Genomic DNA, 23,435 nt, shown 5'->3' with positions numbered 1-23,435 from the left:
TGTGAATGAGCTATTTGCCATATTGTGAATGCGCAACTTTGTAATATATCGATGTATCGATATGCTTTGCGATATCTGGTCATCGAGACCCGTTCTTCATTTGTTTATAAAACAATTTGCGTTTCTGCGAATTCCATCAATTTATGTTCTACACAAATTTATAAATATTTAACAGCTTGTGGGCATGCGAGAAACTGGTCCGGTACCGCTGGAACAAGTTGGCGCTTCCTCCCATGAGCCGCACACTGTATGTGTGCACACACACGCACATACCTAAGCACATACACACTTGCAGACCATTTCTTTCTGGATAATTAATTACAATTAATTGATTAGCCCCACAAGAAGCCAAGGTTAACTACAGCCACTGCGTTACACTGCCCAAAGGGGCTGCAGAGGGCGCCGTCCCCCCACCCAGTGTTTTTTTCACCTGTTGTGCGCAGCAACAAGCGCCAGCGCAAATCTCACCCCCGTATCATAGGTTGGGAATCGTCTCGTGCGCCGCTGGGTGAAGCAACAGGAGGGCGGTGGGTGTAACTCGCAAAATCAATAGTCATTTAAATAATTACGCCTGCATTTTTGCAGCCATCTCTCACCTTTGGTTGCGTCCCTTTGATGATTTTTGGTTGAGCCCTTTTGACTAGCGGCCGCAGAGGCAGGTTGAACACTTTTGGCGGATATGCAAACCGCATACAGGACGCGGAATTTTGTTCGTCGCAATTATGAAAATGGCTGGGATTCCAATGCTTTAATTAATTATAATCACAATTTGTTTAGTTTTAACGCGGATCTTCGAGCAGTGTGACCGCGGAATTATCGATACAATATACCGACAGACCCTCGAAAATATACCAATATAACAATGTAATTATCGATGTTAAAAATATATAATAAAGACCAAAATGGGTTAATATTCCATTTCCTCGATTTTGATATTCGTTCTTATATTACTAGCTATCTGGGTGTCCCAAAACTTAACATATAATTTTATCAGATAGAAGAATCAATTTCATACAAAATGGGCTAATATTAAGCACTCCATTTTATTGTTTTTTTGAAAAAACATACAAAAATATGTGACGAACTCAAAAATATCGGAAAGCAATCGCTGGTGCTGCCACCCAACATAAAGAAAAAGGCGGCCTGTTCGAATGTCAGCCCAACCAAAGTATGCTCCATTGTTTAAACAAGTTTTGTAAATTTATTTATAATTATAAAAAACACACTAACATACAATATACTCGTAATATATATATATATATCTATAATATATGCATAAGAAGATTTCGCTGGTGAACATTCATAAATTCATGGCAATTTTTACATTTACGAAAGCAAATTGACTCGATACAAATACAAATCTTCTTTAAATCATTAGTCTAGGAGTAAAAGAGTAAGTTATTGTCCAGTTAATGCCACTGAATACAAAATAGGATACCAGGGCTCAATATACAGACTATTTTTTGATTACTTTTGGGCTTAAAGCGGATAATAATAAATCAATTATGCTATCTCCTGCTCTCCTACACAATTAACAACTAAAAATATCTAACACTTTATCATTGAATCGAATGAGACTTAAGAACAAAAGCAGTGCGTTTTTTTGGTGTGTGTTTGGTCGGAAGGATTCGACTGCTAATCCTCCAGCCGGCCACGTTTCAAGTGGGACAACTCCCGCAGCCAGGCTTTGATCAGGTCGTAGGTGGAGAAGCTAATGCCCACAGCTATGGGGCCCTTGAGCCAGTTCATGCTGAGGCCCTTGTAGAAACCATTCTTGATGCCCTCCTCGCTGCAAAAGCACACAAAATAAACAACTTAATCAGTTGTGTGGATGTGGATGGAGGGTCTTCTCTTACCGATAGATCTTGGAGAGCGTCTCCAGAATGGTGGGACAGCGTTCATTGTTCGCTTCATTCACGCGCATCGTCTGCATTCTTCGTCGCACAATATCCAGGGGATAGCTCGCCGTTTGGCCAGCGGCACCAGCCGCAGCACCAAACGCCAGCGAGACTAGAGTATTCGGTTTATTATTGCCAACCATTTCTGCAAATAAAGCAAAACATTTTAGCGTGCAAATTCACTATCATTTGTGGGATGAAGCACTCCTCACCATGGTACTCCCGCTTCAGGGTTTCGTAGGTGAAAAAGGAGGTGCCCGCGTAGGGTATCACGCCCAGCACTGTGGCCCAATAGCCACGGTACAGCGTGCGTGGTCCCTCCTCCACCCAAATCTTGGCAAAGACCTGCCGCAGCGTTCGGTAGCCCGTGTATCTGTCCGTGACAGCCATGCGTGCGCGTGCCAGATCCAGAGGATAAGTCAACGATTGGGATGTGATGCCCGCCAGTGAGCCGGCCACAAAGCGACGTAACTTTGTGCTGCAACAGAAAGAGAGAGTCAAAGTGGAAGCCAAAAGGCAGCTGGTTAGATTGTAACCCACTTGGAGCCATCCTTGTCGACCTGCAGTATCCTGCGCCACTGCTCGTGGGCCGTAAACTGTATGGCCGCATAGGGCACAATTCTGGCCATTGTGGCTGAGTTGCCGCGCCACAGGGCCAGGACACCCTCATTGGCGTAGGTGTGCTGCAGATACCGCAGCGAGGCACGAAACGAGAAGGGAACATCTTTGCGTATCTGAAAATTGATCTTTGTGCGGTCCAGCGGTGCGATGACAGTCTTGGCCAGAGCACCTGCCGCCGCTCCAGACACCAGACTAATGACCACCTGGTCGATATTGGTTCGAACTAAAGAAGGGAAAATTAAAATCAGCGGGAAATGGCAGCAGTCTAGGAAGACCTACCTCTGGGACTGGGACTGGGGCTGGGGCTGGTGTTGGCTGTATTGGCGGGTGTTTCTGTTACTTGATGCGCTCCATGCGCTCCATCCTCATCCTCCAAGTCTGTGGATGCAGCAGCAGCAGCAGTGCCCTCACCCGTTGCCGTGGTGGCCGCTGTGCTCGATAATTGACTACCCGTTGACTTGATGGACATGGCAATGTTCGGCTTCTCCAGAAGACGGCTCATGGCAGACTCTGACTCCTGGTTCCTGGGGCAAAAACGAAACGAGAAATTAATTTTCATATCAATTTGAGCCATGCATAAGCAGTGGCTTATCATAACAGCCGATAACAGCCATCAAATATAGCCAAAAAGTGCCCGAAATAAAACCAAAACAATTTCCATTCTCTCTACCAATTTACTTTCGCTTTGTGTCGGACACTGACTGTGCACTTATACGACTTCTAATCATTACGAGGCGTGCCTCATACACCCATAGATAGAAATATAGATGGTCATATAACATAGGGACATATGGACAGTGTATACAGTAAACTCTCGAAAGGATGCATTTCTTTAAAGAGAAACAAATTGTGTTATCGAAGACAATCTAATGGCACACCCTCATCCCTTCCTCACCAGAGATCTCCCTAAAATCGAAACACCAAATGCATGTCCTGTGCATGACGTGGCAGATTAAAGCTTGATTCGATATAAACAAATATTTTTTGGACTGCTCAGATAGAGCTTTGGCCTCCAACAAATAATATTTTTCAACTTTCTTGAGATGTCAATGAGGGAGGGAGGCGTGCAAATTATATTTTGGGTCAAGTCGAAGATAAGTTGTAGGTTTTTAGTTTGATGTTCAACGAACTTTTAACGATTGCCCAACTAATTTTGTTGGGTTTGGTTCCTACGTAAACGATCCATAAGCAATACCTTTCCAAACAAGCATCAGTTTGGGTCCTAATTCACTAATAATATTTAATATAATAATAATAATTCAATTAAAATATTAAATATGTATACTGGAAATTTGTATTTTCTGTGTCCGTTTGTTTATGGGAAATTTATTAACCACCAATTGCACCATGTTTACACTGTGCTCTCTCTTTTTGAGCCTCCACTGTATGTATGTTCTGATGTGGTAGATTTATTTTCGTTGATAAGAAAAAGAGCGTTTGGCATGTCTATGCCAAAAATTAGAAACTGTCACAATTGTTTCGCAATTGAAGCAAAACCGAGCCAACGAATTCTTCCCTGGCATAAGTTCAAAAAAGAATCTTTTCAGACACAAATTCTTGGCCAAGTTGAAGCAGTTGGACTCTATGTTATCTGCCCTAAGGGTAAGCAACATTCCGAATTGAACTTTGGTTTGGGCCCGCGGTGCGTGCCAAGTATTGGCTACTGAAAGCGCGAAACTTGGTCACAGATTAGAATGTTCTATGATTAAGCAGCCGCACCTGATAAGATTCGCTTTGTACGAGCCAATTGCGTCTTACAATAGATAGGAGGGAGCAACCAATACAATCATGCTGCTGGGCGATCGACCCCTGGGCTCGGGCTCGCTCTGTCTTGTTGTTTGCTCGCATAAATTGCTAAACAAACCGCAAAACCGGTTGGGTTTGTGTTGGTGGGTGTTCTACGAGAATTATTAAGAGCAAACAACCCAACAGCAGCAATAGCAAATTATCAGTGGAGACCCAAAGCAAGGCCTTTCGGTGTAGCACACACCTCCAAAACAATTATCATGCGAAGTGTGTGTACATGTTTGAGTAAGTGTGTGTGTGTGTGTCAACGCACGTGTGGAGAGAATCACTTTGGGTTTTGGGGTGGGCACGGTTCCAAGTGGGCAGCGGCTAAAATTAACGCATTTCATTGACAGATCGGTGCAGGAAAGCTTTCAAAGAGAGAGAGCGAATCATTAGCGCTGTATAGAAATACATTCGCAAATTTCGCATAAGGCTGGCCTTGAACGTGATTGTGGTGTGGCGGGGGGGACAACATTAGCAGAGGCATAGGCATAACTACAATAACGGTGTATTGAATAGCAGGTAGGGCATGCTCAGCAAAGACTGCACCGAAACTGTAAAAGATATCTCTTACTGCTTTACCTTCTATTTATTCCTACATACACTGCTTGCATTCCAATTGCCCTGCTTTCGTTCTGATAAGAGTAGAATACCGTTTTGAACTATTTTGAGGCCAGGCAAATAGCTTTCAGCACAGGGTACGCTGCAAGGAATGGGGATGCTGCTGCTGTTGCTGCTGCTGCTGCCGGCGCAACGCTCAATGAATGCAAACAAGTTCGTTAGCAAATGGTTTGTTGTTTTGCACTTGAGTCAAGGCTATATCCAGTTGATCCAGGGAAAAAGTTGCTCACTCCGTTTCTAGTTCTGATGCTGGCATTGAAATTTGTTTGTCGCTGCGATTGAGAAAACACGGGCTGGTCCATAAATAGGCACACTCAAACGCCAGCGAAACGGGGGAGAGGGCTGGAGAGGTATCATTTTGGACTGGACTTTGTACCCGGCAGTGGAAAGTCAGTCGGGGCAAGTGGAATTGAATCAAGCAAGACAACAACAAATTGAAATTGCTGATACTACATGCTATATGGTTATGGTTATAGTATGCAAATTCAATTAGTTAGAGCATGCATTTACTTGGCAAAGAACGCAGTTTGATTCGCTTTTATTTGTTGTTTACTTCTGGAAAGAGCTACGTGACTTTATTCTTATTGGATTCGAAAGAGAGAGAGGAACAGCTGTTTCTCGATTTTCGCTGCAGTTGTTGTTGTTGTTTTTACTGTTGGAAATATTTTTCTTTGTCTGAGAGACAGACACACAAAGACAAGTGAAAATTATTTACCACCCCATCCACTCGTATTTAATGTGCTACCTTAGCTAATCTTTTATTTACATATCTATCATAAGGGGCCTTGTTCACTCCAGTTTATTGCAACACAAAACACTTTCACAGACACACACACACACACCCACAATCACATTGTACATTGTACATTATATAATTAGGTAAGAAAAGAACAACAATAAATTATGTTGAAAAGCTCTTAAGGCAACACACACCTTTTGTTTTTGTTACTAGCACAGATTTATTCTTGGCGATTCCCCTCGAAACCGAAGTTTCGGCTTACACTTTGCACTGGCACTGTATCTGCCTCGTAGGTTTCGGTCATGCCAAATGAGTGAATTCATTTATTTCACAATTTCGTCGGTCGCAAACTCTTGTATCATTATTTTTGTATTATTATTATTATTTCCGCGCGACTTGGGGTTCAGTAGGACCGCAGAATTATCGAGAAGATATACCGTCGGGTCCTATAAAATATACCGAAATATACTTTTTCATTTTCAAAATATACCGTAAAATATACCGTAGTCTTAGATCAGATTCCTCGATTTTGATGTTCTATTTCATTTTACTAGCTAGTTAGGAGTCTCAGCGCCAAAACTATAGTTTTAGCTGAAGTATCAATCAAATCTCCACATGATTGTCCTATTGTCATGACTTAGTTTTATTAGACTGTGTATTAAATAAGATTTAAACGAAGATGGTCTAAACATGCCATAACTGTAAATGCGCATTAGCTACATATTAACTACATATTTATGTAATTAGCAACACAACTTTCTAAACCTTCATTATCATCTTTTAAAATTGGGAATGAAAAGTGCTGTAGGTGAAAATCACAACTTGTTACTTGTCAAACGATGTTATAATAATTTGATACCCTATTTCCATTAAACTCTAGAAGCTAGATATAGCCTTAAATATGTAAGAGGGTGGCTGAGCGTTGCCACTCCACCAAAAACTCGTCGTATGGCAGCAGGGTTTTCATGCTTTGTAGCCAACTTCACGCGAGACGCACTGAAAACAAAAACAGTACAATAAAAAAAATCAACATTTTGCTCAATAAAAAGATGAACGTGGACTTGAGGTCGTATTCGCGGCACTGGCTCACGGAGTTTATAGAGCAGTACCAGGAGGAAGAGTGCCTGTGGCAGCCGAAGCACAACGACTACAGCAATCATGCCGCCCGAAACAGATCCTACGACAGGCTGGTGGAGAAGCTCAAAGAGGTCGAACCGAATCCCGACCGACCCATGGTCGTAAGGTTGTAATGATGCTCCCCTATCTCGCAATTCGATCTAACGTTACTTGCTTTTGCTTTGCAGAAAGATCAACTCACTTCGCTCGGCATTTCGGAGAGAGTTTCGGAAGACGACCTGCAAGAGCGACTACGAGACGCGATTGTGGTACTACGACAAGCTGCTCTTCATTGCCGACCACAAGCCCAAGCGGCATGAGCTGGGCACCAAGCCAAAGCGCGAGTTGCAGATCAGCTTTGACGACGAGGAGTCCATGGAGTACGAGGAGGAGTCCCATCACACGAACACACAATCCCAGCATATGGACAACTTAGCGCCCACATCCTCCGACGAAGTCGAGGAAGTCTCTGCCAACAACAATGTGGTGGTCAGCAGTGAGGGCGCAACCCTAAGCACGATAACCGTGACGCCAGCGGATTGTGTGACGCTGGTGAAGAACGAACAGCATCAGCATGACGCGGCTGCCGTCCAGGCACACCAGCAGCTAGTGGCACAAGCGGCGGCGGCCCAGAACTCCATAGCAGCTGCGGCAGCCCAGGGACATGCCGTCAAAGTGCTGGAAATCACATCCCTAGACTCCAACTCTCAGCGTGAGATACAACAGGTGAGCGGCTACCATTTGGTTCTCTCGTGGCAATAAATTAAAGTTTTTTCCCGCAACGCAACAGGCCGTCAACTCACTGGAGCAACACCAGCAGCAAATGCATCTACAGCAGGCGAATGGTCACAGCCAGTCTGTGCCGACCATTCAGATCGGACGCGAACACTATCAGCCTCTGTTTAGCAATGCGGGCACCACAGCGTACACAGCCGCACCGCAGCCTCCGCCGCATGACGAATACGATGCGATTGGTGTGAATGTGGCCAGCAAATTGCGCGTCGTCAATCCCACGCAGCGCATCATTGCGGAGAAGCTAATCAGCGATGTGCTCTTCAATGCCCAGCTGGACAACCTCACCGTCAACTCGATCGTAACGCAGCAGTAATCTCAGTTGCAATCGCCAATATTTAGGATAGGAATAACCCAGTTTAATAGAATCCTTTTATGTCACATTCTGATTGCTCTTTCCACTCTGACCTCCTTTGTGGCTAGCAGCAGTTGGCTAACTGTATCATACCGTTCGTTTGTAGTTTTTAATTAATTCTATACAATAAATAGATTGTATATTTTAAGATCAATCCATGTCCTCTGCCCCCTCTCATGTCTGCCTCATTTCGCACTGCTTGTCGGCTGCGTCTCCGCCGTACTCTGTTCTCCTTCACCTGTTATCTTGTGCCAAACGAATCTGGCAAACTAAACGAGGGATTAAGACATCATTAATGGATGCTTCTTACTGCCAGGAGCCACCACTCACCGTGACCGGCGGGGAGTCTATCTGCTCCGATTCTGTGACCAATTTGCGATTGTTCTGCATGTAGCTCCAGCCCAGGTGTATGCCAATCAGGCTGGGCACCATCACAATGGTGACCAGGTTGCGCGACACAAACGATGGTTGTTTAGGCATAATGATTGCTAAATTTGACAGAAAAAATTATTATTTAACAAAAACAAGACAGTTACAGTGTGACTGCAATGGGAAAAGTACTGCTTCGTCTGTAAAAATACCAACACGATAGAACGAGTTGGCAGGGCTAAACTGTTGAGATTTTCAAATAATTATACGGGGAAACGCTGGAAACTGTCCATTCCATACTTTGTGAGCAGTTTTTGGCTTAGTTCAAAGTCCTCAATATCCCAGAATAAGGCAGCAAATAAATACGTTCTTCAATTGTGTGGATAGGGTTGTGGATGGAGTGGGAGATAAACACCTGTCAACAGTCTCATACGTTGTGGTTTTGGTTTTTGATTGCCTCATGTATTTGCCTGATCTATGACACTATACCATAGTGCACCCTACACACGAAGAGTATAACAACTATGTCATAGGATTTGCCACTGTACGGCTTTAGTATTTAATTGAATCGAAAAATAAGTAAATAGGCTGCCCTTAAGCCCTTTATCAACACTGCAGTCAAAGCTTTGGAATAACTGTTAATTGAATCTATTGGTGGTGGGGGTGTGGGTTAGATTTTTTAACTCGACTTTGGGGCTAGGAATAAGTGTGAAATCCACACTCACGACCGATCAGCGAAGCCCCCACTCTAGAGTCTGATGCGGCCAGTGCACTTTGCACACAAGCCAAAGGCAAACACAAGCCGCAATATGCCATTGACGGGCACACACCTACACCTACACCTACACCTAAACACCGAAGCAAGCAGCGCGGCGAACGTTGTTAGTTTTTGGCAGCAGCAGCAGCAGCAGCATTTCCCACTGACAAACAAAAACACAAATATTTTTCTGTCGCCGTCGTGAGCGGACGCTCTCACTCTACACCACAGCAAAGTGCAATAACCATTTGTTTCAGTGAATCAAATTTTTGGTTGAGATTTAAAAGTGAGTTTTCCCTCTGAGTGCCCGTTCTTTATTTTGCTTATTTATTGCCATTCTCCTTTACATTTTGCCGTGTGTGCCACGCAGTGAGGAAGTTACTAAAATCGATATTTGCATATGTGTGCATGCAGCTGGACATTCTCAGATTCAGGTAAGCGGACTCCCCCTCCCGCGGCTGCATTGGTTTGCCTGTCCTTGGGCTTCTCTTCGTTCATTTTCATGGCGTACTTTTCGTTGTGTTTGAACACGCAAAAGAAAACGATAAAGCCGACAATGTTTATGACCAGCGCCAGCATCAGGGTGTAGAATACCACAATGATCGCCTTCTGCCGACTCGTGCGCTGGCTCCACGGCACATGCTCAGGGGAGAACTACGGGGAATGGAGGATGAAGATCAGGCCAGACAGTGACAGCACGTCTTACCGGCATAATGAAATATAGAGAAAATGAAGCAGACTGGCCCATTTATTGCTCGAAAGACACTTCGTTACTTGAGATTTATTGTACAGGATTTACCTGGCAAAGGTTACTGCTTACTGAATAATGCCCTGTTGCCGCAGCGAGGCGAGCTCCTCAGGCCCATAGCCGAGCAGCTCACTCAGCACGGCATCCGTGTGCTCGCCCAGCATGGGTGGAGCCGTGCGGGCATCGTTGCGTGCCTCGCTGTACACCACAGGCGGACCGACCACCTTGACTGATCCATCGCGAGCATGCGGCAGTGTCTTGACCAGGCCAATTGCCTTAATGTGCTCATCGTCGAACACTTCGCTAATGCTGTTCACCGGGCCGACCGGGAACGGGGCACCCTCGAAGCGTTTCATCCAGTTCTTGGAGGTTTCCTGCGCCAGAATCTCCTCCAGCAGTTGGACCAACTCCTCGCGATTTTGGACTCGATCTTTGTTTGTCTTGAATTTGGCATCTTCCGCCACAGACTCAATGCCCAGCAGGCGACACAGCTCCACGAACTGCGCATCGCTGCCGGCGCCCAGCGTGAGGTAGCCATCCTTCGTCCTGAAGCTCTGATACGGCACAATGCTGGAGTGGGCTGTGCCCCAACGCTTTGCCTCGGTGCCTGCGTTCAAGTAGTTGCTGGCGACATTTATCAGCAGGGAACAGCAGGTGGACAGCAAGTCCACGTCGATCTTCTGGCCACGCTGAGTCTTCTGCCGTTGGTAGAGGGCTGCCAGGATCGCTCCATGGGCATACAGCCCGGTGGCCACGTCTGTCACGGCCACACCCACCTTGCTGGGCGGACCATCCTTCTCCCCAGTGATGTGCAGCAGGCCACCCACGGAGGAGGCAATCACATCGTAGCCCGGACGTTTGGCATACGGCCCCACCGATCCATACCCACTGAGTGTGCAGTAAATGAGCTTGGGATTGATTTTCTTCATCTGCTCGTAGCCCAGATCGTAGCGTTCGAGTGTGCCCGGAACGTAGTTCTCCACGAGGACATCACTGATCTCTGCCAGCTTGTGGATCAGCGCCCTGCCACGCTTCAGGTCAATGCAAACGCTCTGCTTGTTCCTGTTTGGCGCTAGAAAGTAGGCGGCATCTTTGCTATGCTCCAAGAAGGGGGGACCCCACTTTCTGGCCTCATCGCCGAAATGCGGACGCTCCACCTTGATGACCTCTGCCCCCAAATCAGCCAGCACCATGGTGCAGTAGGGACCGGCAATGATGCGGGTCAAGTCCAGAATGCGAACGCCCTTCAGCGGATGCTCACGCTCCCCCACAGTAGCATTGTTATCGCTGTCGTCGCCAGTGGCGGCTGCAAAGTTTCTCAAGCTCTGGCAAGCTCTGTAATTAACAAAGCCACAATGGAGTCGCTGGCAGAGTTTCGGTGACAACATTGCTCTCGGTCGGTTGTCGGCTGCAGCTACTAACTTATCTAGTGGCTATCTATGTATGTTACGGCGATGGAAAGTTTTGCGACCCAACTTGATCCGCGGACACATTTATCGTCACTGGGCAAAAGAGACCCCCACAACGGAAGCTCACTTGAAGCTCTCTCTCATTATGTCTCTCTGTTTATCTTTTCTGTTATCTTTTATTGTTTACTCTGAGAGACCACTAAAGAGAGGAGCAACGTTTAAGAGCTGCGTTCCTCTGCCGCACTCTTCACCGACTCAATTCACGTTTCACCTTGGAGAATTCCCCCACGCGAGTCTGAATCCTTTCAAATCATGACTGTAAAACTAGTCCCTTGCGTTGTGCGTGGCGAACTACCACAATCGGAGTTTAATAAGCCCCAGATGGCATATTATTACAGCAGCGCATGAGATCTTTTATTGCTCTGCGTGGCTGCCTGGTTATTATCGTTCTGATTCGTTCTCTGTAATTATGCCACCTTGCTGACATCTTGGATGGCGTGATCTCAGCACAAGTATTCGCATTCGACCATCTAAATGATTAGTTTGGCTTCTAGCATTTAAAGGTATTTATTTTTTGTTTGTTTGTTGTTCTACGTCCAGTCCCTAATATGGTGCAATTATTTCCTAATGCCCCCAGACAATTAAAAAGCAATTTTATTGTCGTAAATAAGTAACTTACGCCTGAATGCTCACCATAAGTGTCGGACTGATCACTGGGCTACCACGCACACCGTCCCTTGAGGTCATAGCACGATCTGTAAACAAATCGTTAGAGTGTTCCAAATTGTATTGATTCATCGCCGCGTGCATTGATTGGGAGCTGAGATAATAATACTACAATGGTTTCAACAAAAGTTTCCTAAAGTTACAATGACATGTCCAAAAGAGTCCGAAAGATATATAAAAGAGAGCTTGTGTGCACTCATCTACAAAGTTTGAACACTCCCACACGGCGTGTATTTTGTTTTGTCCATTCTCAGGCATTCTCTTTGACACTGTTCGCTTGTGCGTCAGTTGCCTGTGCAGCAAAGTCCTACAACTGACGTAAATCTATGATTATATATCAGCCCTTCGATTGATATAGTTTTTATTGGAATCCATACATTATGAATGTAAATATCCAATATGATTCACTGTAATCTTCCCGTAGAGGTTTACTCCAATCCACAAGTGTCAGATCTATCACTGAGCTCTACGGGGGGTGTACACTCCACACACATATTTTTGTAATCATTAGGAAAACATCAAAACAGCTGCAACGACATGCAATGTGCGAGTATTAGCTTTGATTTCTTAATGATTATTAATTAAGGAACTGATTGGACACGAGCATGTGAGATCTGTAGAACTATGAATGGGGTGCAAATAGAGCTGATTCATTGACACACGTTCTAAGTGTATCCCAGGCGACTTATCTGTTAAGGGAACGTGATACTAAATGGGTTCAGGGTTCGAGCTTTCTGTTTGAGTTCTTAGGAATTGTTTTTTCACACTCTTTGTAAATAGACCGGAACAGGGTTTTCCCCCGGAAACCTCAGCTTGAAGCAATATTTATACAACGAATGACGTTGCTGGGCTCCTTTGTTTGCATGCCGCTGATCTCAGGCCGAGCTGTAACTAGGGGTCAGCATGCATAACTTTACAAGAGAGAAAAACACACACAGATCATGAGCGTTGATCAGTTATGTCTGTAATTAGCGCCGATATGGGTCCTCCTCCTCCTTTTGTTTACAGCTGAAAGTCATTCCAATTGCAATCTCTGGTAATGTGGGGTTCAACGGGTCAGGGCAAGTAGTTAACTGCAGGGATAGTAAGCCCATACGTTGGCATTGACGCACTTGTAACTGATGCTTAGTCAGAGCAAAGCCATTTCCATTGGGAACTACTTACTCGTACAACAAAGCTTAAGAGCAGCCTAAAAGCATTGAAGAGAGTACGCAGACAAAGAGAGACTGAGCGAGAGAGAGAGAGAGAGAGAGCAAAGCTCTTCAAAGCAACGCTTTAAATACTTTGCGGCATGCTTGCCCCATGTTTATTTGCTCTGCTCGTCTCGTTCGCGTCGGTTCGGTTCGGTTCGGTTCAGTTCGTTTCGGAATAGATTCATCCGACAGTCAGATAGAAAAGTTAACCCGGGCTGCCCCGATTGAAGCCTGGAATGTGATAGGGCATACAAAATTAAAAGTGTAACCAAAATGAAAGCCGGAGAAACGTTGCGCATGCGTGTGCCGTGCCAGTCGTGTCATATGCGAGTGCATCCCAGAGATACTTTGCCTGCGCAAAACTAGTTTCGGGGGCTAAGAAAGTAACGCAACTATTAGCCAACTGACCAAAAAGGCATCACACACAGATCCCCCTCAGCCCAGTCCGGTGTTCAAGTGAATATTGTGCAAGCGAAAATACAGCAGCAGCAGCAGCAGTTGCCAGTCGTCTCTGCTGGCACTTTTTGCCATCAATTGCAGTCAGCTGCAACATTGCACAATCCTGCCAACCTGTTCAGATACTCGTGTGTCCCCAGCCCCCCCTCAGTCCAGCCCGCCCAGTCGTGTGTGCAGTGTTGTGTAGTGGCGCCATTTATCTGCGAGATAGAGTGCGCGCTCTCTTTAATTTGTTGTCAAGCCTCTCCGTGTGTCAAGCCGTCAAAATTGCTGTGCTACTTTGTTCCAGGATCCTGGGGTACATCATGCGCCGATTCCTGCGCTCGGCCATGATTGTCTTCAGTTGGTTCGTGGTGCCCTACAGTCGGTACACCAACATCAAGGTGATACGGCGCAAGCTGCCACCGATACGCAGCCACCTGCTGGAGATACCTGCCGTTGATCTGGCCAAGCTGATTCGCACCCGAAAGGTGAGTACGCTCCATTTTGTTGTTGTTGTTTTTTTGTCCATTTCATTTAGGCCACTTACGCAAAAGAAACACAAAAAATAATGGTCAGGCCTTGCAAATCTTGCAAAATCAATGGCCAGCCAACAGATAGTTGCCACAGCAGCAGCAGCACTTTCGGTTGCCACATCCATTAGATACATTGTGGCAAAGTTTGAGGCAATCAACCCCTGGGTGCCCAGACATCTCCCCATTAGCTGAAGCTCACACATTAGCAGCTCGTCTCCGTCTCAGACTTGGACTCTCAGACACTGACTCGCCTCTCAGACTGGCGCTCGGCTCACCTTTGCCTCTGAATTTCGGCAGAAAGCGCAAAAACGCATAAGACAAAGATATTACTTTTCATTTACTTTATTTTCGTTGTCGTTGTTGTTTTCTGTCGCTTTATTGAGTCTTTTAAATGCCTCGTCCGACGCGGTGGCACTCACTCTTGCCCCTAACATTTCAATTAGACGTGCGGGGCTATAAAAAAAAAAGTACAAGGGAACCAAGTTAGGGGTTTAATACCCTTCCCAGAGCATTAAATACTTTGTCATGAAGAGCATTGCCTTGATAAAGGCCTTCGAAGCTCAAAGGTGGATTTAGTCATTTAATTTATTTATCTTACGCATTTTGGGAAAATATTTATTAATAAGAAAAGGAGAGGAGCTTACTAGAATCTTTATCTTGAGTTCTTTGACCATTTTAATTCTTAGGAACTAGAACTATAGAAATTTCTTGCTTTCAAGATAAATAAGAGTGTAATTTAGAAGTTTCCTAGTTATATTAATCATTGCAGAAACACCTATTTTTATGGCAAATATATGCTGTTGATATAAATATTGTAATTGTTCTTAGATACTAACAAATATTCGAATGTGTTTCTGATAGCAAAACTTCTAGATAACTTTTTAAAATAAAATTAAAACTGGATGTACACATGTCTTTCCCCAAAAAGCATTCACAAAATATTCTCAAAAGCTTCGACAATATTTCGATTCAAATGAAACATTTGTGATCCTTGGAAACTTTCCATTGCATTGCAATTTGCTTTAAAAACTTTATATGATCCCAGCCAGAGTATAACCCCAGATGAAATCGAAATCAATTTGGGTTTTGTTTTGTTTTTTTTTTCGTGTGTCGGCGCAAGCACAAGCAAGCGGCAATTGGCCCAAAACGGATAGCTACAGACACGAGGCATTGAAGAAGCAGTCAGGGAATTAGTCATCTGAAGTACGGCCATTAACAAAGAGCGTTTTATGAGTCGAGCAGCAACAATTTCGCAAAACAAAAATTATACCAACGGCCTAGACAGTCAGACAAAAAAATAAATAAAAAACATACTAAATCCAACTGAAGAGCATAATCCGTAAGATGTGGACATGGGCATGTGCATGGGATGGTTGGGACTTACATGACGAGAGAGAGAGAGAGATCTTTGACCTGCCTGAACCATCGCAATGGGTTTTGGCTGTGGATTGCCTCGTGCTTTCGTGTTCATGTGCAAGATTTCATGGCGTTCATTGGTCCACATCGTGTGAGGTCACTACTTGACAGACCTTATCGAGACCCTCCCCAACTAACCCCCTCCACTTTGTTGCATGCACTGCCCGTGTAGTTGATATTTTAGTGCACGTTCCGTCGTGAAGTACAAAAGATTTTTGGTTTTGTTTTTGTTTTTTACTGCTGTTTTCGAGTCTTCATTCGCGCCAGCACTCATATCTCATATGGTGCGTACGCGTATGTCTGTTGTCTGTTAAATATTATTATTTTAATTATGTTTTTTGTTGTTGTGTTTTTTCCACTCTTAATTGCTGGTTGTTTCATTGTCATGGGTTAAGCATTGCCTCACTCCGCGCACGGGGGGAGGCTATTGCCAAGCGAAATGGTTTTGTAATTGAGATTATATCAGAAACCGCATCTATAGCCATTTATTATAGAGGGAGGTCTGCGCTTGTCCTCTCAGAATATTATATGACAGCGAGCTGGAGCTGCTGCCCTCAAGAAGGAATTTACTTAATTGCCTTCTGTCTGCAGTTATTTAATTAAGATTTATTTGTAATTGTTACTTATCAAGAGAGAGAAAGAGAGAGAGTGTGGAGACATCATAGAGTTCCGAAATTGTACTTGTACTGGGAAGGAATCGTTTTCGCTTTTAAACATTATTTGGGTTTTGCTTAGCCTGCTGCTTCTTCAGACTTTTTAGCAATTTCTTCATATTACACACAGAGAAAAAAGGATCTAAAATATTAATGTTGGCACTGGCAGTGGGACTGGCATTATTATAAAAATATTTCTCATTAAAATACATATCTCATATATATTTTTTTTTTTTAATTTTGGAGTGCATTTATTTGAATTTAAATTATATTTATTTCATTTGTATTTTTAAATTAATTGAAATATTCTTGCATTTCGAGTGCAACTTTTTCTCTGAGTGTAGCACGGTATAAAAGCAAAACTGTGTCTGTGTGTCGCGATTTCTGTACATTGCCTCTTCTTTATTGGCTCTTTGCTTTGTGCCACACGCAGCAGCAGCAGCAGCAACAAGAAGATCTTTTCCACCTTATGGGCATTGTTGTGGTACGAGTATCGGTATCGGGAGCTTTTCGGTTGATGATTTTGTCTGTCTTTCGGTCTCTCTGTCTCTCTGTTGTCTTCTCTCGCTTCTCGCTTCTCGCCCCCTGCTCCCAGCGTGCTGCATGTTGTTGTCTCTTGTTCAATTTGCTCTCGGTTTCTCCTGCTCCCTCCCTTCCATTGCACTGCACTCCACTCCACTGCTGCCTCTGCCGAGCTGCCTCTCTGATTTATTATTACACTGGAAGTCATTGAAAAAGTCAAGTAGCCTTAATTTTAATTATACATACAAGCATACAATACATACGAGTACATGCATCTGAGAGGTTTGTTCATCATTTGTGCATCTCATGGGCAAAAGTAAGGCAAATTTATGTCTTAATTCAGCAGCAGGTACTTACGACTTATTGATATATTGAGAAACCTGTTGGCTGTGCGAAAGGTCTTTAGCCATGGGATGCGCTTGAAACAAGTTCAGAGGTGGCCACTTGATTGATTCTGATGCATCATTTATGTAGCTTATGGCAGCATTTAATTGATTCCTTTCTGAAGTCGTTCCGCTGCTCATAATTGACTGACACTCACGGCTCAGCTTCATGGCTGTCTTGCCAGAATAAAGAATGTTCCTTAGCACAAAAATAATCCCTTCCAGCATTGCATAACTTTGATGCGCTGCTTCTGCCATTGATTTCGCTACACGCTTATCTGATTGAGACCTTGATCGATCTATTACTTTCCTATTTGTGATTCCAAACGCATTCATTTGATTGATATCTGTACCTCAATCGACATGTAAGAGACTAATAATTATGCTTAAAGCGTACAATGTACTGCGCCCTATCCCTATCCCATCTATCATCCGCCCTAACCCTAACCCTTCGCAGTGAGGGGATTGTCATTGGTTCGAGGTGTGTCAGAGTGTGAGGAGCTTCTTGGAGTTAGAGAGAATTTTTCCATTCCTTGTCTATTGTCCTTCCCTGCACTTGTTGCATTACTCATACGTCATGTGGCAGCTAAAGTGAACGTCATGAATGCAATTCTAGCAGTCGCTTGCTTTGGCTTTGGCTGCCTTTTATTTTTATTGATTTTAATTTAACGCAAATTGCCATTGTGGCTGCCTCAATAGACTAGAATTGATTGTTTCTGCCTGTGGAATGCGCAGAATGTGAGCGGAGCGGAAATATTCAAACATTTTTCCCCTTTTCTTATTGCAGATTAAAAGCGAAGAAGTCGTGGAGGCCTACATCGAACGATGCCGGCAGGTAAGCATACGCCAGGAGAGCAAACGAATGCTGGAGACTGGAACTAATTGGTGACTCTTAACAGGTTAACCCACTGATCAATGCCATTGTTCAGGATCGCTTTGAGGAGGCACTGGAGGAGGCACGCGAAATTGACAATGTCATCGCCATGGGCATCAACAGTGTGGAGTCCATGGAGGAGCATACGCCGCTGCTGGGCATTCCGGTGACGGTGAAGGAGAGCATCGCCGTCAAGGGCATGACCAATCAGGCGGGTCGTGTCTTCAAGACGCCGCAGATAGCCAAATCGGATGCCCCAGTGGTGGAGCAGATCAAGCGATGTGGCGGCATCATAATGCTCGTGTCCAACACTCCCGAGCTGTGCCTGCTCTGGGAGACGTACAACAATGTGACGGGGCAGACGAAGAATCCCTACGACCTGAAGCGCACGCCGGGCGGCTCTTCGGGCGGAGAGGCAGCGCTGCTGGCTAGCGGCGCCTCGCTGCTGGGCCTCACATCGGACATTGGCGGCTCGTCGCGACTGCCGGCCATGTTTAGCGGCATTTGGGGCCACAAGCCCACACCGTATGCCGTCTCGTTCCGTGGCCATCATCCGACGAGCGACTTCCCCAAATGGGGAGACTTCTTCACCATCGCACCGATGACGCGCTACGCCAAGGATCTGCCGCTGCTGCTCAAGTGCATGAGCGATCCGACGGGGCCGAAGCTGACGCTGGACAAGGAGATCAGTGCCCATGGCATTCGGTTCTTCTTCATGGACAACGATGGGCCCTCAGGCATGATGCGGCCGCTCAGCCGGGACCTGCACGCGGCCATCAATCGGGTGGCCAGCGACTTCAATGCAGAGCGGGTGAACATACGGAAGATGAAGTGGTCCCTGGACATCTCCCTGTCGGCAATGCTGACCATGAAGAACATCGAGACGATCTACCACAAGACCGAGGAGGGGGAACAGCCCAAGACCGTGTGCAAGGAGACGGTCAAGTACTTTTTCGGCTGCTCGGACAGCATTCTGCCATCGGTGATATTCGGCCACCTGCAGAACTTCATGAAGATCATACCCAATTCGCGGCACAAGCATCTGGCCAGCATCATTGAGGCGCTCAAGACTGAATTCAAGGAGATGCTCGGCAACGACGGCGTCTTCCTCTACCCGACCTTCCCCAATACGGCGCACCAGCACTATCAGATCTACCACAAGCTGCTGGAGCCCATGTACATGGCCATCTTCAATACGCTGGGCCTGCCAGTGACCAACTGCATGATCGGTTTGGATCATCGCAATCTGCCCATGGGCATTCAGGTGGTGGCCAATCCCGGGCAGGATCATCTGTGCCTCGCCGTTGCCCGTGAGATGGAGCGTCGCTATGGTGGCTGGGTGCGTCCACCCTCTGAGGATAGTCACAGTAGCAGCAGCGGAAGTAGCAGCAGCAGCAAAAATGGCAACGGGGGAACCAGCGGCAGCAGCAGCAGCAGCGGCAGCAAGCAGCGTGGCTAGCCATTCCTGTGGGGAGTAATGGCTTTATTCCTACGTGATTCTTTTTGTACTTCGTTTTGTTTGTAGCTAATTGTATGTATGGTCCATCATTTAGGGAATGTTATCAGCTAACAGCTGACTGGAAAGCCCCACATTATCATTTAGAGCCTCTTCAAAATTTCACGACTCGAATTTCATGCTCCATCGTACCTATTATTGTATTAAATTATTAAATGTCGACCACTCCAATCTTGTACATCTAACTCTATCTACTACTACTACTACTACTATAAATGTTTATGTAAATATTCCGTCTAGCCTCTAAGTCTTAGGTTTATGCCCCACTCGCGGCAAAGATCGATACGAACAACAAACAACAAAAAAAAAAACTATTCTGTATGTATATTTTTGTAGCAACTCTTTGTCGGAATCAACAAAATATCGACAACAATTTTGGCCCAAGAACAAAATCTGTTGAATAAAAATAACAGAAAACTAACCGAAAACTTACAACTAATTTATAAGACTTCCATGGCGCAATACCCCAAAAAAGAAGTTGGCCTCCGCTGGTAGCTGTTTGGTTGGACAGTGGGGGATGGTTGGACCAGCTGCATGGCAAATTGGGCTCAGTAGTAGCTGGTTGCTGGTCCGTACCAATAGAAAATCTACAACACAAAAATACAGCTACTAGAGACAAGCAAGTAAGTAAGTAACTAAGTACTACCGCTGGTGCAGGCAAGCATTATATGTGAGTGGTTCCACTTGGCTGGTTACACACAGAGAACCTCCACACTGAGAGAAATTAGTAGCAAAAGAAACACAAATCTCTACATAGACTTTAGCAAAATCATTCTGCATTTTTTAAGCACTTTTCTGGGTATCATTTTCATGGCACGAAGATAATCGTAACTTGCGAATTATTCGGACATTTTCATATATTTTTGTGTGGTGTCATATTTATGGCACATAAATTATATTAATTAAATTATTTACTATTTTTTTTTTGTATGTTCTGTTTTGGTTCCAGGCTCGCCAATTCTTATCTGAAAGCCTTAATCGTGCGCATGCGCAGCCGTTTCCCCTAGTCTCAAATGCATTTCTGTCATTTCGGGCTGTGGCTGCCGAAAATGTAGACAGATTTTATTGGTCAGACCAAAGCGCAGAGCAGTGGCACTTGCCGCATTAAGCGTTGCATTTGGTTAGTTTTTGTTTTGTTTTTTTTTTAGTTTCTATTACAAAAAAAATGTTTTCTTGCGACTGTGTTTGTTTTTTTGGCTTTTGGAGTAGCTCAAGGTTTTGGCAATACGACTTGCGCAATTCCGCTGTTGCCGCCAGTGTATGAACGTGGTATTTGGTCAAAACATCGAAGGTAACTCAAATTCTTGCTTAAGAATGTGGCGGTCGTTAGCGGATGGGGCAGCTGTGAAACGCTTTGGCCAATGCCATTCGAAAATCTGATGAAGATTATCTTGTGCCTCGAAATTAGGTGAAAAACTATTCATTTGTCTTCAATTCAGTTGCTGCAGCAGGGAAAACCAACAGCATGACGACCAAAAATTATGAAAAATCTCCAGTCATGCTGCCACTACCTGCTGAGCCGATGAATTAGCTGGAAGCAGAGCCAGACCTCGCTCTCTCTCTCTCTCTCTTTCTCTCTGTGGAACACCTGGAACACCTACAGAGAGCAGAAACAGTTTCAAAATTCGGCTAAGCGCGGGAATGAGAGAACCTGGAAACTGTACAACAAGTTGAGCACAGCAGCGTACCGGGGGTAAGAGCGCCCAACTGCAATAGCAATATTGGTACCTGGAAAATCCCTCTCTCATTGCAGTCCGCTCCTGAGTAACCAATCTCAAATGCTCTTATCTATTTGTTGTTGGGTTTTGCCTTGGATGCGATGCCGAGTTTAGCGACGAAGTCAGCAATTGCTGACAGGCAGAGCAACGAAGATAGAGAGAGGAAAAGAGAGAGAGAGAGAGTGACGTGCCGTGCCGTGCCGTGCTGACCATAGCAGCAGCGGAAATCTCATTCCAGTCTTTCGGCATTCCAAGCGATTCGAATCCCAGGCCAAGCCTAGCCACGCCGAGCATGGCATTTCATCGTTCATTTCAAAATTGAATCCAGCAACGAGCGGTTGTGCCTTGTCTCAATACGCAGTCTTCTATCTATAAGTAGCTGTAACTCCAGTCTGACTGTACCTGCCAGTAATTAGAACCTTTGTACTCTACGCATTTGAGGTGACAAATCAAAAAAGCATATTTGTTTACCGTGATCTACGTAGAGAGATTAAAACTGTGTCGATTACCGTGTTAAATCAACTGAATATTAAGTGTGATCTTAACCCCGTAAGACTCAGACACGTGTTGCTAACGGATTCCCATTCCGTTAGTCACTCGATTATATTGTAACTGCTCAATGCCACGTTCTTGCTTCACACACGCAACACGTTGGCCGAGGCAAAGATTACGAATTGTGTAGGCTAGATTAAGCATTAAACTTCCTGTGATTGAGACACGCTCCAGCTTCGTTTTCTCACAAAACTATGCATATATTTAATGCTGAATCTATGTACATAGTTCAGGAAGTTACTAAAATTTACTTGCAGCTGCAGGAACAATTCTAAATTTTAAACTTTAATGCTTAACATAAACAATTTTCGATGAAAGCGGCGGCATTGCCGAAGAAAAACAATACGAAGAAATGAAAAATGGTGATGGCGTGGAGGCACGTGTCAAGTAGATAGAGAAGATTACTTCTCTTTGACGGGCTGCGCCTTGCGGGTCTTTGGCTCTGGGGGATCAATCAGGTTGCCGTGGCGCACAACATCGATGTGGCCCAGGCGTATCATTTTCTCCTCCCAAACGGTAATGGCTTTTCTGAAAATCAAACGTTAGCAAATGGTCTACATGTACTGAGAGCATAACCCACTTGTAGAGCTCGAGCTCCTTGCGTGTGTCTTGAAGGTAGACGGCCTTCTCGGCATCGGAGAGGCGGGACCACTTGGCCGTCGTCTTCTGATGCCACTCACGGTACGTCTGCTGTGGCGGTTGCGGTGTATTCACGCGCTCACTGACGATAAAGCGCAGGAAGGCTGAGGCCGGCTTCTTGGGGCGTCCAAGTTCTTTGACCCGCTTGCGCAATTGCCGGCGCTCCTTGGCTTCGACAATGTCCTGCTTCAGCTGCTTGATGCCGGCACGCTGCTCGTCAGTCAGCGTGGCGTCGTACTTTGTACGCTGCTCAATGTACACCTGCTGGTCCTTCTTAAACTCGACCTGCAGACGCTCCTTCAGCTTGGTGTCTGCATCCACCCAGCTCTTTGCCAGTTGGCGCACCACCTCAATGGTGGTTATGCTCGGGTTGGTAGCAATCAGCTTTGGTCGCATCTCACGCATGAATCGGAAATACGGGGTCAGTGGCTTCTTGGGACGCGGTGGTAGGCCCACCTGCTCCTCGAGTGTCTTTGACTGCTGCACGGGACTGTTGCTGAGGTTGGCAACGGCCAGGGGTCTGTTGGCGCATGATGTTGTGGGTGTAAATTGTTTGTCGATTTGAATGGGATGTGCAGAAGAGTCGTGAGTTTTGGCTACAACTTGCCTGACTTTGTTGATTAGCGATCCGATGATGGACCCACGCGACAATAGCGTTGTTGTATAAATCATTTTGAGGCTTTGTTCTCCTGCTATAGAGCTGTGAATTAATTCTTGTAGCTCGCTTAGAATACGGATTTAATGTTGTCGATTGAAAAGGCAAGGAAAACTTGTTGCATTTGTTGCTAAAATGATTTACGTAAAAAATGCGGCATTTGCTGGATGTAGAGCTGTCAACTTGTTGGATTTGTTTAGTAAACATAATCGATAGTTTTAATATCCCGACCACAGAGCAGTGTTCGCATTTCAGCTGTTTTCCCACTAGATCTAGCGTTTTCTATTGCCAAATGCGGGATCCACTACCGGGAATTATAGCTATTTTAAAAACAATTATCGGCGTCACCGCTGACATTAATTATGTTGGCTATTTCTAGCTTTTTTATGACCCGAAATTGTGGC

At 45.1% G+C, this 23,435-nt stretch overlaps 6 protein-coding genes across 12 annotated transcripts; 2 read left to right on the top strand and 4 right to left on the bottom strand.

The window, feature by feature from the left end:
• Positions 1-1,246: 1,246 nt before the first annotated feature.
• Positions 1,247-6,068, bottom strand: LOC117585324 (mitochondrial coenzyme A transporter SLC25A42). Of its 3 annotated transcripts, none has more exons than XM_034274762.1 (6): positions 5,862-6,068; positions 2,799-3,036; positions 2,439-2,742; positions 2,111-2,376; positions 1,857-2,043; positions 1,247-1,789 (listed from the first exon to the last, which is right to left on the bottom strand). In XM_034274762.1, exons 2-6 carry the CDS (start codon positions 3,019-3,021, stop codon positions 1,636-1,638), a joined length of 1,134 nt encoding a protein of 377 aa, XP_034130653.1. In that variant the 5' UTR covers positions 3,022-3,036; positions 5,862-6,068; the 3' UTR covers positions 1,247-1,635. The 3 variants fall into 3 exon arrangements, with proteins under 3 accessions (XP_034130653.1, XP_034130651.1, XP_034130654.1); XM_034274760.1 differs by having other exon boundaries at positions 1,250-1,789; positions 2,799-3,043; positions 5,862-6,067; XM_034274763.1 differs by having other exon boundaries at positions 1,250-1,789; positions 2,439-2,744; positions 2,813-3,043; positions 5,862-6,067.
• Positions 6,069-6,627: 559 nt separating this feature from the next.
• LOC117585325 lies at positions 6,628-8,084 on the top strand. Its single transcript, XM_034274764.1, has 3 exons — positions 6,628-6,910; positions 6,972-7,509; positions 7,574-8,084. The coding sequence occupies exons 1-3, from the start codon at positions 6,633-6,635 to the stop codon at positions 7,889-7,891; spliced, it is 1,134 nt and encodes a 377-aa protein (XP_034130655.1). The 5' UTR covers positions 6,628-6,632; the 3' UTR covers positions 7,892-8,084.
• Positions 8,021-8,491, bottom strand: LOC117585332. Its single transcript, XM_034274771.1, has 2 exons — positions 8,261-8,491; positions 8,021-8,199 (listed from the first exon to the last, which is right to left on the bottom strand). Exons 1-2 carry the CDS (start codon positions 8,408-8,410, stop codon positions 8,116-8,118), a joined length of 234 nt encoding a protein of 77 aa, XP_034130662.1. The 5' UTR covers positions 8,411-8,491; the 3' UTR covers positions 8,021-8,115.
• Positions 8,492-8,985: 494 nt separating this feature from the next.
• Positions 8,986-19,888, top strand: LOC117585320 (fatty-acid amide hydrolase 2). 4 transcript variants are annotated; one of them, XM_034274754.1, is made up of 5 exons: positions 8,986-9,342; positions 9,427-9,490; positions 13,878-14,058; positions 17,865-17,912; positions 17,977-19,888. In XM_034274754.1, coding segments are annotated over exons 1-5 (1,728 nt in total). In that variant the 5' UTR covers positions 8,986-9,341; the 3' UTR covers positions 19,411-19,888. The 4 variants fall into 4 exon arrangements, with proteins under 4 accessions (XP_034130645.1, XP_034130647.1, XP_034130646.1 ...); XM_034274756.1 differs by lacking the exon at positions 13,878-14,058; XM_034274755.1 differs by lacking the exon at positions 8,986-9,342 and having other exon boundaries at positions 9,413-9,490.
• On the bottom strand, positions 9,787-11,316 carry LOC117585323 (succinate--hydroxymethylglutarate CoA-transferase). Its single transcript, XM_034274759.1, has one exon. It carries the CDS (start codon positions 11,190-11,192, stop codon positions 9,873-9,875), a length of 1,320 nt encoding a protein of 439 aa, XP_034130650.1. The 5' UTR covers positions 11,193-11,316; the 3' UTR covers positions 9,787-9,872.
• A 2,107-nt stretch (positions 19,889-21,995) lies between the features above and the next one.
• LOC117585327 (transcription factor A, mitochondrial) lies at positions 21,996-23,228 on the bottom strand. 2 transcript variants are annotated; one of them, XM_034274767.1, is made up of 3 exons: positions 22,984-23,225; positions 22,318-22,896; positions 21,996-22,265 (listed from the first exon to the last, which is right to left on the bottom strand). In XM_034274767.1, the coding sequence occupies exons 1-3, from the start codon at positions 23,046-23,048 to the stop codon at positions 22,139-22,141; spliced, it is 771 nt and encodes a 256-aa protein (XP_034130658.1). In that variant the 5' UTR covers positions 23,049-23,225; the 3' UTR covers positions 21,996-22,138. The 2 variants fall into 2 exon arrangements, with proteins under 2 accessions (XP_034130658.1, XP_034130657.1); XM_034274766.1 differs by having other exon boundaries at positions 22,318-23,228.
• Between the last annotated feature and the right edge of the window lie 207 nt (positions 23,229-23,435).

Source organism: Drosophila guanche, unplaced genomic scaffold, assembly GCF_900245975.1.
Source record: "Drosophila guanche unplaced genomic scaffold, DGUA_6, whole genome shotgun sequence".
Taxonomy (NCBI): domain Eukaryota; kingdom Metazoa; phylum Arthropoda; class Insecta; order Diptera; family Drosophilidae; genus Drosophila; species Drosophila guanche.
Note: the sequence above shows the minus strand (reverse complement) of the source record. Positions and strands in the feature narration are given on the sequence as shown.